Consider the following 13,477-nt stretch of genomic DNA (forward strand, 5'->3'; position numbering starts at 1 on the left):
AAGTGGTGGAGTCACAGTCCCTGGATGAACACAGCAGTGCTGGGTTAACAGTTGGACTCCATGATCCTAGACAGCTTTTCCAACCCTATTAATTCCAGGACTCTGTGTTTTCCAGCCCCAGTCCCACCTCCAACCAACTCACCCTATCTGGCTGCTGGGAAGGTGCTCCCATGTCTCTCTCCAGCCCCTCCTGAGCTCATCTCCAGCACACCCCAAAGGCACCATGAACAGAGGTTTCCTTCTCCAGCTGCAGTGGCTTTTGCTGCCCCTGTAAAATTGTTGGTGGTCCTGAGTAAGAACATCCTGGAGGGACAATCCAGGCATCCTGGGAAGCTGCAAAGTGACATCAGCTCCCATGGGCTGTCCCCCCTGCAAGCCCAGTCACACAGGGCATGGCTGCAGGCTCAGCCCAACACACCCAAACTGCCTTGCTTGCTGCACCTTTAAAGGCTTTAAAAACAAAATAAAGGACAAAAAAGAAGAGAGATTTGATACATGCCAGCACTTCTGCCAGTGTCTCTCTGTGTTTGAGCTGCACCCATGGGTGCAGCGCAGGCTCTGCTGTGGCCAGCCTGACCTCCCCGGTCCACCCATTCCTGTATCACATTCCTGCCTGCTAGTCAACATGGGAATGTTTTGAAAGTGTCTTAGAAACCTGCCAGGCTGCCAAAAGGGTTGAAAAATGAAGCCATGAAGGGAAACGTGGGGCTGCTTTCCAGGTCGGCTCGCTGGGTATTGCCTCTGTCTTCTGCTCTGCAGCTGCACAAATCATTGGCTTTTCAACAGGATTTAAAACATCTGCCTCCTCCTTGGGCTGCTGTGGAGCTGGGAAAGGGAGATTCGGGGTGAGGGAGGCTCTGGTTTTGGGTGATAGGTGCATGAAGGACAGGAATTAGTAAGGTGGGTTAAGGTTGATGCCTTCCTTCCATCTCCCTCACTCCCAAACGAGAGGAGAAAAAGCAAAAGAAGGGAAAGGAAAGGTTTTTCCTTGCACTGGGCAGTGAAGCTGGGAAGCTCCTGCTTGCTGGAAGCTGCTGGGACTTAACCAGGCTCGGGAAAGGTCTGATGGGAAGAGGGCTCTCCAGGGGACACTTCCCTGCTCCAAAGAAGCTTTTAGAGAAACATCTCCTCAAGCAGCCCTCACAGCCGGCCTGGCCATGATGAATCACCCCTGGAGATGAGGAAGGTGCCTGCCTCTTGTTTTTGAGTTGTTTGGCTTTATCCTGCAGAGGAAGAGCTGCAGGTATTCAGACCTTGGAGAACCAGGCTGGGGGAGATGGTGCCAGGCAAAGGCTGCTGAGAGCAGCGATCACCCCACGGGTCACAGCTCCTGCAAGGACAGCAACAACTCCCTGGACATCATCCATCACCTCTGGACATCATCCCTCCTTGGGAGGGTGAAGGATTTGGAGGATGAAACCAAGGTGCTGCAGTTGGGTGAACCCAGCATTTGCCCAAGAAGTGTTTCCAAATCCAGGAGGGAGGGGCTGGACTCAGCAGCCAGGGCACCCAGCTGAGCCTCACTCAGGCATCTCCCTCCCTCTGGGCAGGCAGCAAGCCTGTCCTTCCTCCCTTATCAGCCCCAAATAGCTGCGATGTGATGTATTGTTTTCCCTCCTCAAACAAATTACATCAGAAGAAGGAAACAGGAATTATTTTTTTTGCTCTTTTCTGGCATGGAGGTCTGTGAGCAAAATCTCTGCAGCACTGTGTCCATGCCAGGAATTCATATCTTCTTAAAGCCTCCTTAGCCAGCTGCCACTTTCTGCTTCTGAATAATAGATGCCATTGGTGTCCTTCCCCTCCTCCATCAGGGGCTTTGTGGCCCCCCCAGCACAGCCAGGGGGCCCAAGGACCCCCAGATGGAATCAGATCCAGCTGGGGAAGGAGGATCTGGCTGTCACCCAGGGACACAGATGGGGAATGCTCGGGGGAGCAGTGGGGCTCGTGGCAGTGGAAAACAACGGGGCCACCTGCACGTGATCCCCTGGGGCTGTGCCTGCTCCCCCAGCCCCACAAATCCCAAGGTTTCTCATCCAGGTGAAGGAGAAAAGTTGGGATGGACCTGGCCACTGCTTCCCTCGGGCAGCAGCCACCTGCAGGAGAGGGCAGGATGTGAAGGTGGTGCTGGTGGTGGTGGCCCTTCAGAGCTTCCTGCAGCTCCCTGGGAGGCTGTGTCCCATAGGGCTCTGTGGGAACAGCAGGGCAAAGAGGGTACAGCAAGAAGCAAACCTCGAGCAAAGCTTCAGCCGTGTCCTCCTGGATACAGCAATGATGAAAAGTCCCAACATCCCAGTCCAGGCATCACTCCCAGTCCTGGCACCCATGGAAGTGAATCCAGTCTCATTCCCAGCTCCAGTCCCATCCATGCTCCCATTCCCGGGGCAGAGAGGTGGGAGGGGTCCTGTCCTTGTCCTATCTCCGGCCCCATTCCCGGAGGAGGATTTGGGGGGGCAATCACCTGTCTCCAATGTCAGCCCCAATTCTGATGCCATCCATGCTCCCATTTCTGGAGGATGGGGGGATCTCCTGTCCCAGCCCTAATCCTGGTCCCATTCCCGGGGGAGAAAGGGGAGAGCAGTCGGTGCCCAGCCCCAATCCCATCCACACTCCCATCTCCGGGGCAGGGAGGGGGGGGGATCCCGCTCTATCCCTAATCCCGATCCCATCCACAGCGCCATCCCGGAGGGGGAAGAGAGGGGGCGGCCGGGCTCCTGTCCCGGTCCCACGCACGTTCCCATCCAGGGAGGAGAGCGCTCCTGTCCCGTCCCCGGGGGAAGGGGCGGTCCCGGCCCGGGCGGGGCAGCTCTGGCCGCGGTCCTGCCCCGTTCCAGCCCCGTTCCCAGCGCCGGGAGGGCGGTGCAGCCCCGCGGCTCGGCTCACACGCGGCACGGGCGGCACCGGGAGCGGCACCGGGGCGGGGGAAGGACCAAAGCCGGGCATGGCACGGCCTCCTGAGCGGGGCCATCGGCGCTGAACCCCCGGCACGATCCCCGGCACGGAGCCCCCGGCTCGGCATCGCCCGGTGAGCGCGGCTGCAGCGGGCGGGGGACCCTGGGGGGACCACGGGGGGATCATGGGGGGATGTGGGGGTGCCCACGACAGGGAAGGACGGGCAGCGACCTCCAGGGTGGAGTGGGAAACTCGTGAATGGGGACACGCACATGGGGGAGACGCGACACGCACGGGGGTAAAAGGGGGACACGCACACACATGAACAGGGGACATGCACACACATGGGTAGGGGACACGCACGCACGAGTGGGACACACACGGGTGGGACACGCACACACAGAGCCCCGGACACACGGACACGCACACACATGCACGTAGTCGCGGTGGTGATGGTGGTGGCACTTGTTGCTGTCTGGGTGACACGGGTGACACAGCGCACCCAGAGCAGGGAGTGGGGCACGGCATGGACAGAGCCGAACCCCGGCTCTCCTGCTCTCCTCAACCTCACGTACTGCCCGGACTGCCGCTAAAAAAGCCCCAAAGTGCCCCAAAACAGGGCAGTGGGACCAGCAGCCGGCAGGGAGACGCTGGCCTGGGCGGGTGCTGGCACGAATGGGCACGCAGGGAAGCCTCCTGCTCCTTTTGCTCCTCTTTGCCTGAATTGTTGGATTTTTTTTATGCATTAATTCACAATAATGTCTTTGCTGCTGAGTTTCTCCCTTCCCTGGGGAGGTCAGTGGCTGTTTGTCCGTGATTTCCTGTACACAGCTCAGGTTAAACCATGGAGCTGACTCCTTGCTTTGCTCCGCGTGTTTTTCCACCTCTTTGCGTGCTGGGCTCCCTATGTAATTTCTTTTGGGAGTGTTTAATTTACACTGCAATGGTGATACTCTCCTTTCAAACTGTGTGACTCCTTCTAGCACCTCCTAACACCCAAAACACCCTTCTTCCCTGAGCTGGGCACTGGCTGACATCACTGCAGGAACAACTTTAGGGGCAAAACATCTCATTTCTCTTTCTGTTCCAGTTTTCTTATCAGTTTATTGCAAAAGCCACTTGGCAACCCACTGCCTTCCTGTACACGAGGTGAGGAGCAGCAAACCCAGCTCTGGGGGGCCACCAACACTGGGGGATGGTGGCCTTAGCTCGTGGTCACTGCTGCCAAAATTGGGCCGTTTCATTACCACCAAATTCCCCTTGTTTTCCCTCAAGCAACGGGTGGCTGATAGGTTAAGGGGCTCCATGCAAAGGGAGGGACCCCAAAACGCTCTGGGCCCCAAAGCACAGCCTCATCCCGGAGCTTAGCGGGTTATAAAAGCCCCAAAAGGATTTCTGACGGTCGTGGCACTGAGTGACTTTATCCTGTCTCTGCCCAGCGCGATTTTTATCTCGGGTTGTTGACACGGAGCCAAAGCCACGAATAGTTCTCTGGCAGCCGAGCGTGCTGCCGGGCTCCCTCCCCAGTGCTGAGCAGCCCCCAGCAAACCCTGACTGGGAGCCACCCATGGAGCAAACACCTTATTGCCTCCACGAGATGCTGCCTGTGGAACAAAACACTTATCCCCCAAAGTCGTCCCCCTGTGGGGTTTTCTGGTGGTGCCATGGTGGAGCCGGGTGATTGTGTTGTCCTGGTTGTCCCCCTGAGCGCCTTTGGTTTTTCCAGGGTGGTTGTGACTCCCTTGGTGTGGGCAGGAGGCTGGGAGGTCTCCATGGAAATGTCCTTTCTCCCACATACGGAGCTTGTAGGGTCACCAAGTTGGCCAGGAACTGGTCCCACACTCTTCTCTCTCACTGTTGCTTCCTCCAGTGGGCATCAAAAGGTCATGGAGGCAAAACCAAAGTCAAACTCCTGACAGAAGCACCATCTTGTACCTCCAGGAAGCCTAAAGGATGCAAGTGCTCAGTTTCCCCCATGGAATAATTAAAACTGGAAGTTTGAGGGCTCAAATGGGATCTGCCCCTATCCCACAGCAGGGAAAAACAGGCAGGGAGCATCACCTTTGCTGAAGCAGGAAGGGAAGTGTTGATGAAGGGATTAAATATTGGCCAGGGTTGATGTTTGCTTCCAGCAGGATCCATCCCCAGAGCCCTGCCATGCTGGGAATTGAGTCAGGTTCAACTGAATGAAGGTGGCCTTAATTACCATTGTCACTGATGGTTTTAATGCTTTCTTAATTCACTTTAAAGCCACAGATTTGATTAATCGCAATTGATTCCCCATGGTGTGGAGCAAGGCAGGAGGTTTTGGTACCCCCAGGGAAGCAAAAGCTGGAAGGGAGATGGATTCAGGGAGGAGTTCAGGGAGTTTCTTGGGGGAAACCAGAAATTCCCAGAAGAAGGGATTTCTCTCAAAGCAAAACCTTTTATTTGGCCTCCAAACAAAGTCATAAAGTTCCTTTAAACTCGTTACATCTTTTCTCCAGGCTTTCTCTCCCCTTTTTAGCTTGGATCAAGTTACTGAAAAACCCTCTAGGAAACCAAAACACCCCCTGAAAAATAGTTTTCACAGAGAAAACAAATTCAACTCTGCTGTTTCTCAGCCTGCTGACAGGAGGGGAAACTGAGGCAGCATTCCTGGAGTGGAGCTGCCCTCCAAAGGTGCTTTTTTGTAGGGACAGAAGCACAGATTCTTTACAAGGTTTTGCTTTAATTAAGGTGTTCCAGCTTTTTTGGGGATGAAGGAAGGGGTAAGCAGGGATAAAGGAGGGATGTTGCCTGGCAGGGAGATGGATAAAGCTGTTTGGCTGTCCTGGAAATGAATTTTGGGGGTGTCTTGCCTTGGGATTGCTGGGGAGAAGCGCTGGGGATGGTGGAGCTGGGACAGCTGGGGAGGTCCTCAGCCCACACTGGTGGCCAGGGCCAGCCTGGAGGAGAAGGGCTCTGAAGGTCACTGTGGCAGAAAGGATCCAAAGGCAAAGGGCAGATGGAAAGCAGGCAGTTTGGGCAGGCTCAGATTTCGGATCCCGTCTCACGGCTCGGGAGCACCCGAACGCTTTGCCTGTTTGCTTTTGGTCACAAAGGCTTGGAACCACAGCCCAGAGCAGTGAAAAATGATCCCAGGTCCTTTTGCTTCCCAGAGTCTGGAGTGGTTCCTGATCCTGAGTGAGGATTTTGATGAGTCCACTAAATGCCTCAGAATTAGGGCAGGGAAAACACCCACGTTCTCCATGTGTCCTTTGGAAGGGAGTCAGGGAGAAGATGTGGTGAAGGGATCGTGGTTTCAGCCTCCAGCATTAAACAGTGGGAGCTGTGGCACCACCAAGGGCTGCCTCTGTGAGGTCCTGCTGGGAAATTAATCCACATTAATTATTTGGGAAGGCCAATTAAACCTCATCAGCCCCCTGTGAAAATGTATTAATCGCAGCCGTGATTTAGTTGCGCTTTGCTGTCTTCAGTGACTTTGCTGCTGCCTGGCAAATTCCAGCCTGAAACACGGCTGGGATGGCACTGGGAATGCTGGAAAATGGGGCAGAAATCAGGAGTCAAGGCCTTTACTTGGGAATTCAGTGCCCATCCCGTGGGCTCCCTATGGAGCACTGCCCATCCCTCAGCTGCCCATGACCTTCTCCCATGACCAGCCCCCTCCTCTCCCCTGCTGGCTGATCTAAATATCCCTGGCAGATCCAGTTACAGGAGCATTTTGGGATGCTGACTTCACGTGCACATGCCTGTGGGTGCTTTATTTGAGGCCAGTGATCTGCCCAGGCTGCTCTCGTCACCAGGCTCCTCTCCTGTGCTGCCTTCATCCTCTGGCACTGAGGTTTTCTGGGAAAAAACTCGTGGGATAAACAGGTCCACGCTGCAGAGAGAGGGATGGTCCAGCCACTGCAACCTGCTCATGGTTCAGCAGGGAGGAAACTGTGGGTGGATGGCTGGAGTGCACCCAAAAAGCTGTGCCTGGTCACCTGCATCCAGTGCCAGAGGAAAAGCCTCGGAAAGGGCCAGGAGATGAAGTGACGAGGCAGATGCAGGTGGTTCTCACCAAAGCATCGTGGTTTGTTTGTTTTTGGGGATCACAGAAGTGTTTATCCCACTTGGCATCCTCAGGGATTGCTGGTTCCTCTCCCTCCCCTCATCCTGGGGGCCAGGGGTGTCACAGCTGGCATTTGTGCCACCCGTGGGCACAGCAAAGGGCAGTGCCAGCTGCCAGCCCTTGTGCCTTCACGTGCCTTGGCTGGCCCTGGCCTCTCCAGCTCACTCCCTGCAGATGCAATGAGGGGGTGGACTGCAGCCATGAGCCCTGCACACACAGCAGGGTTTGTCCTTGGGATTCTGGGCAAAACGAGGGTAAAAAAGAGGAAAAAGAAAGGCTTTTGCATTGCCAGAAGGAAAAGGAGGGAGAGCACGACAGTAAGGACAAGGCTTCATTCAAACCAACCAGCAAACACTGTTTGCTCCTTGTCCTGAAGGTGGAGATGAGGGACCAGGCACATCCCTGGGCAGCCAGAGGAGATTCCCCACCTTGGCTTATGGATGGATTATGGCTGGGTTTTCTCACTGGGGTCTCAGGAGCCTGTGGGAAGCTGAGCTGGAATTCAGGGTGATCTCCCCCCATCAGTGCTGGGTTCTGTGCAGGGGAGAGAGGGAATGCAGACGGAGAAATCCCATGGCAGGCTGAAGCCTCTGGAGCTCTGTAACCCTTCCCTGAGCCTTTTGGGGCATCTTGTGTGGCTTCCCTCGGTCACGGTGGCCTGTCCAGCCCGTTTCATCAGCTGCCAGCTCTGTGGGCAACCTCTCTCTGCTTGGCCACAGAGCTGCAAAGCTCAGAGGGAAGGAAGAAGCTGCGGAGAACAGCAGCTGGAAAATGTTTTCCCATCTGCCAGAGCTCTGTTAACCCTCTCCATCCACAGCCACACTGCTGAGGGCTCAGGGGAAGCAGGATGGGAGCAAAGCTGAGCTGAGTGCAGGGAAAGCAAAACCCCAAGGCCAGGACAGTGCTGGTTCCTGATTTTCATCACAGAGTGGTTCCCAAAGTTGTGTTGGGGTTTTTGCAGATATTGCAGATTAGCTGGGATGTGTGTGTGTGTGTGTGGTTTCCACCCTTGCTGCCCTTGGGAAGTGTAAGCCTCAGCCAGCCCTGTTCCTGCTCTGCTCCAAGGGGAAAGCATCAGGATGGGGGAAACATCATCAGAGATGGTGTCAGTGCACTTCTGGACAGGTTGTTTGATCCAGTCCTTGCAGCAAGGACTGGAGTTATCCCCTTGTGATGGGCTGGAAGCATCACTTCACCCCCTCTCCCTCAGCAAATAGTTGTCAAGGTGCTTTTTAGTACCAAGGTGCTTTACTTTGGTGGGAGACCATCCAGGCTGGCAGCTTCGAGGAGACTGTCACTGCCTTCTTCCCTACAGCATCTGGGTTGGAGGTAGGGGCAGGATAGCTCTGGATCTGGTGTTTATTTTGCCAGGAGGGGCATGGCCACACTGTCCCTCTGCATGGTGGCACCAGGTTAGAGCTGAGCCCTTCACCCGGGATTGCTCTTTCCCACCTGAAATCCTGGTGAGGTTTGGGTCAGGGTACATCCCACACCCTCATTCCAAGGGCACCTTTCCTCAGAGCTTTTCTCCTGCAGGAGCTGCTGCTCCCTGAGCTCCTGGGCTGGGTTTGTCTCCCTGTGACCCCCATTTCCACGGGCTTCCCGTAAGGCAGGGAACAGCAGGGACATCCATCCGTCTCCTCTTACGGGAAGGGAGGAAATGCATTTTAATTTGATTCTTGACCCATGGGCTCGCTCAGAGATTGTGTGTCAGCAAAGCCCAGGGCACAAAAGGGCCCTTGTCCCTCCTCTCAGACAGGCCAGGCTCTGTGTGTCTGCAGAGACCCTTTCAAGGCCATTTTTCTCCTCCCAGCTAATCAGTCCCGTGCCGAAACCAGCTCTGCACAAGCAGGACTCAAGGCCAGAGAGTAGGACTGTGACCTGGCCACCATCAGCCCAACACTAAACCCATTAAAGACCCCTCATCCTCATCAGCAGCCAAGCCAGGCAGACCCCCAGTGGTGGAGATCATGCTTCTTTTGGCAAGGTTTGATTACAGGGCTTCTGGGTGTGGTGAGGTTTGCCCTACCAGAAGGAGCTGAAGACCTCAAAAATGAAATGGGGGCCAGTCACGAGGGTTGCTTGCTGAAATTCCACTTTCTAATGGAATTTAGCAGGATGCATTTATAATGGTGCTCAGCTGAGTCACCCCTTGTGGCTGGTTATACACAGAATGGAGCATCTTTCCTGTTCTGAGATGCAGGGGAGCAAATTTCTGTGTGAACCTGGTGGGAAGGGCAGTTTGGGACATTGAACTGGGCTGCAGGAGCTCTGAGGTGGACTCCCACATATGGCCTGGGGTTTGTTGGGGACTTTAAAGCATCTCAGTTCTTCCTCTGTGCTCCAGATACAAAATGAGGTGAAATAAAACTCACCTCATCCACCTGACCATAATTCCTCCATGCTAGGGACTACCCAGTTGTGTCAGCAACACCATGAGGCCGTGGTGTCTGTGAGGCCAGTGATGTGCTGCCCTCTTGAGCCATTTTCTCCATGTCCTTACAGCCTCTTTGCTTTCCCCCCAGGGTGATGGAGAACCTCACAACTCCTCCAGCCTGGACCAGGGTCACCAACAGCTCCTTGGACCCGGGTGGCACAGATGACAACCCCTACAAGTGTGTGTTTGACGAGGACTTCAAATATGTCCTGCTGCCCGTCTCCTATGGCATCGTGTGTGTGGTGGGGCTCTTCCTCAACCTGCTGGCCCTCTATGCCTTCATCTTCAGGATCAAGACCTGGAACGCCTCCACCACCTACATGTTCAACCTGGCCATAAGCGACACGCTCTACGTGGTGTCCCTGCCCCTCCTGGTCTACTACTACGCCATGGGGGACAACTGGCCCTTCAGCGTGGGGCTGTGCAAGATCGTGCGCTTCCTCTTCTACACCAACCTCTACTGCAGCATCCTCTTCCTGCTCTGCATCAGCATCCATCGCTTCCTGGGCATCTGCTTCCCGCTGAAGTCGCTGCACTGGGGCCACGTGCGCCACGCGCGCAAGGTGTCGGTGGCCGTGTGGCTGGTGACCGTGGTGTGCCAGTCCCCCGTGCTCTTCTTCGTCACCACCAGTGCCAAGGGCGACACCATCACCTGCCACGACACCTCCAGCAAGGAGCTCTTCGGGCAGTTTGTCATTTACAGCTCGGTGATGCTGGTGCTGCTCTTCTGCATCCCTTTCCTCATCATCATCGTCTGCTACTGCCTGATGGCCCGGCGGCTGCTCCAGCCCACCCGGGGCATTTCCCGCCTGTCCCGCTCCAAAAAGAAGTCGGTGAAGATGATCATCATCGTCCTGGTGGTCTTCATTGTTTGTTTTCTTCCTTTCCACGTCACTCGTACCTTGTACTACTCCTTCCGGAGCTGGGACCTGAGCTGCCAGACCCTCAACGCCATCAACTTGGCCTACAAGGTGACTCGTCCCCTGGCCAGCACCAACAGCTGCTTGGATCCCATTTTGTATTTCTTAGCAGGGCAACGATTTATGAAGTTTGCGGGCAACAAAGTGCCGTGGAAGCCTCAGAACGAGGTGGCTCTGGGCATCGTGCCCAACAGTCACCTGGGAACCAGCAGCGACACGGACACACAGCTCTCCAAGGATCTGAAATCCTAGCTCTGCCCCGCAGCAGGAGGGTTTGTCCTGGCTGTGAAGGGAGGACAGGATGCTCTGGGGCCCGAGGTTTGGGTGTTTGGGGTGCCTGGGCTTGCCCCCGCTCCAGCGTGGTCTGTGTCAAACGTGCTGCTCTGCTTGTTCTGCTGGACTTTTTTCAGGAAGGTGCAGCTGTGGTTGCACACATGAACCCTGATCTCTGGCTCTGCATCCCAGGCTGCCCCTCTGATCAAGGCTGAGGTGACCAAATCTGGGGAGCAAATCGTACCCTGAGTGCCCCGAGTAATTTTCCCAAGCAAGAATGCTGTGTGCAGAAAGTCCCCTAAAGAATTCCATCTGCAGATTGCCTGGCACAGGGGGAGCCGGAGTTCCTCTGTGCCTTGGCAAGGCAGGAAGGGCTTTGGGTGGATGAGGAGAGGCAGCTGCAGTTCTGCTGAGCAGCTTGATGCAAATGTCAAGGACAAGTATCACCCACAGTGGGAAAGGGTCTCTTCCACAGCTTTGCATCCCTGCAGAAATGCTCTTCCAGCTTCAAGCTGACAGAGCAGGGATGGGATTCCCAGCTCCTGTCCAAGGGCTGCCTTCCCTTTACCCTGATGGACATTCCATCCCACTGGAGTGCCCTGGTAGCAGCCCACTGGAATTTACTGGTACCATCGAGCAGATCCCCTGTAGGTTTCTCCAGTGGGGCCAACATCTTCCAAAAAACCCATTAGCGCTTCCCAACAGCAGCAGTCACCCTTTAAAAGCTTTTAGGAACCTGCAGCTTCCAGCTGCTGGCTTTTAATAATCATCTCCAGCTCATTAAAATTTAAGGTGAGCTCTTCATGTCTTTTTCTTTAACCCCCTTCCTGGTGACTCATGTTTCCAGCCCAGCAGCAAAGACCAGTGTTCATCCCCTTGGCTGAGCACTGCCACGTCCCCATTGCTGTCCCTCAGAGGTGACAAAATTTGCCAGCACTAAACCCCGAGCTGAGGAGCTGCAAGTGGTGCTGAGCTTCACCCTATTCTGTCTGGCTTTGTAAAAAATGTCCACAGAACATTTCACCAGAAGTTGCTCTTGGTGTTTTTCCCTGCAGTTGTTGGGTTGGAGAGCCCAGAGCCCAGGTCCATGGTTTCTCTGCCAGGAGGACGCTGATTCCTCCCCCCAGAAATGAAAATTGCTTGAGCTGCAGCACTGGACGAGTCACATTTTGTAAGAGCTCTATTTCAGGACTAGGCAAACACATTTGATGTTGACTTAGACCAAGGCCTTAGTTTCTTCCATCCTTCTTTCTTGTGAAGCTTGGTGGAGACAAAGCCACACCGTGATGTCACCAGGTGTGTTCAGTCACAGGTGACTGGGACCATTCAGGGCTACCTGGGAGGTTCCTGTGGTCCCACCCCCAATGGGAAGCTCTTGTCCCAACCAACAGTGTCACAACCACAGGAAGCAAAGGCAAACAGGACATCTGTCGGGGGGTTCATGCCACCCTCGAGTGTGTTTGGGATAGGATTGGGTTAAGAGCGGTCTTGCACCATGGCAGCACCTTTATTCCTTTGTTCTTGTGGAGGGAGCTTGGCTTGATGGTGAGGGTCATGGCACAGTCACTGGGGCGAGACAAACAACTGGGAGAAATGAATTCAGCCAGGGCACTGAGCTGGTACAAACATCACTCCAGGCCAGGCCTTGCCCGGCCTCCCACACTTGCCAAAAAGGAGCGTGGACACGTTCCATGCTCTGAATAATTCAACAAAAACATACCCAAAGTTTCCTCCTCTGGTCCTGCTTGGAAATCCCACCTCCCTCTGAGCTGGCCTCGAGCCACCACCCTGGGCAGCACTGCCAGTGCCATCAGGGGTGTCCCTCATCCTGTGATCCTCATCCCAAGTGATCCCACTTGCCAATGCAGAGCAGTTGGAGAGGTACCAGCTGGAAATCTAGCTCTAGACTTTTTTGTTTTTGTTTGTAAAAGCACTAACTTATACTAGACAGAAAAAAAAAGGTGAATTTTATGACAGTGACTGTACATTTTTATTTTTGTAACGTGCAAACACCTCAGATTTCTGACAGTAAATGAGTTTATTTCTACTACAAGCAGTTCTCTGCTGTCTCTTCTGGTATGTAAAAAGATGGGTATTGTGGGTAGAAACTGGGTTGTTGAGTGCCATGGAAATATTTTAAGCTCCAGGTACAGCTGTCCACTCCTCTGTGAATCTTGATCTCCATCTAATTCAATGAATTCAATCTCCACTCTTGATTCAAGATTTTCTTGGGGCTGGTGCCACCAGTTCTGGAAAAATCCAGAGACAGCTCTGAGGACATGGCAGGACAAAACCCCTTGGAGTGTGACAAATTCAATAGCCAGCCTCTTTTGTGTGTCCATGATCTTGGTAGATTCTCCTAGGCTGCTCTTGTTGAAGACTAGAATAAATTGTTAGATTAAGTAATTAATTAACAAATCTCAAAATAATTAGTCTCCCATGTAACTTACTTTGTTTTTCTGGCTCTCCCAGCCACTCAGAAGCCAACAAACCAAGATGTTGGAAACCTCTGGTTCTCAGAGGCTCCATGAAAAAATACATTTGGTTTCAACTTAGTTTTCATTTGGTTTGCAATTTGTCTTGGTCCCCAGCCTGGCTTTCACTGGGCCTTTCCCTCTTAGGACACAGTCAGCTCCATGGATGTGTTAATTCCAAACTGTGGCCAAGTCACCTTGCAGTCTCCTCAGGAATAATCTGGGCAGCTCAAAGAGGAACTTCCAAGGGATATGGATGATGTCTGCAATCTGCAAATGTAATTTTATGGAAATCCACTGCTCTGTGCATCCCTGGAAGTGTTCAAGGCCAGGCTGGAACAGGGCTGGTGCAAGGTGTCCCTGTCCACGGCAGTGGGGTTAGAAT

At 54.1% G+C, this 13,477-nt stretch overlaps 1 protein-coding gene across 1 annotated transcript; it reads left to right on the plus strand.

Moving 5' to 3' along the window:
* Nucleotides 1–2,959: 2,959 nt before the first annotated feature.
* Nucleotides 2,960–12,671, plus strand: P2RY2 (purinergic receptor P2Y2). Its single transcript, XM_036404270.2, has 2 exons — nucleotides 2,960–3,025; nucleotides 9,514–12,671. Exon 2 carries the CDS (start codon nucleotides 9,518–9,520, stop codon nucleotides 10,595–10,597), a length of 1,080 nt encoding a protein of 359 aa, XP_036260163.1. The 5' UTR covers nucleotides 2,960–3,025; nucleotides 9,514–9,517; the 3' UTR covers nucleotides 10,598–12,671.
* The last annotated feature ends 806 nt before the right edge of the window (nucleotides 12,672–13,477 follow it).

Source organism: Molothrus ater, chromosome 2, assembly GCF_012460135.2.
Source record: "Molothrus ater isolate BHLD 08-10-18 breed brown headed cowbird chromosome 2, BPBGC_Mater_1.1, whole genome shotgun sequence".
In the NCBI taxonomy this organism is placed as follows: Eukaryota; Metazoa; Chordata; class Aves; order Passeriformes; family Icteridae; genus Molothrus; species Molothrus ater.

Excerpts from the sequence above, each read along its gene's own strand:
- P2RY2 (XM_036404270.2), top strand. The coding sequence starts at position 9,518 with ATGGAGAACCTCACAACTCCTCCAGCCTGGACCAGGGTCACCAACAGC.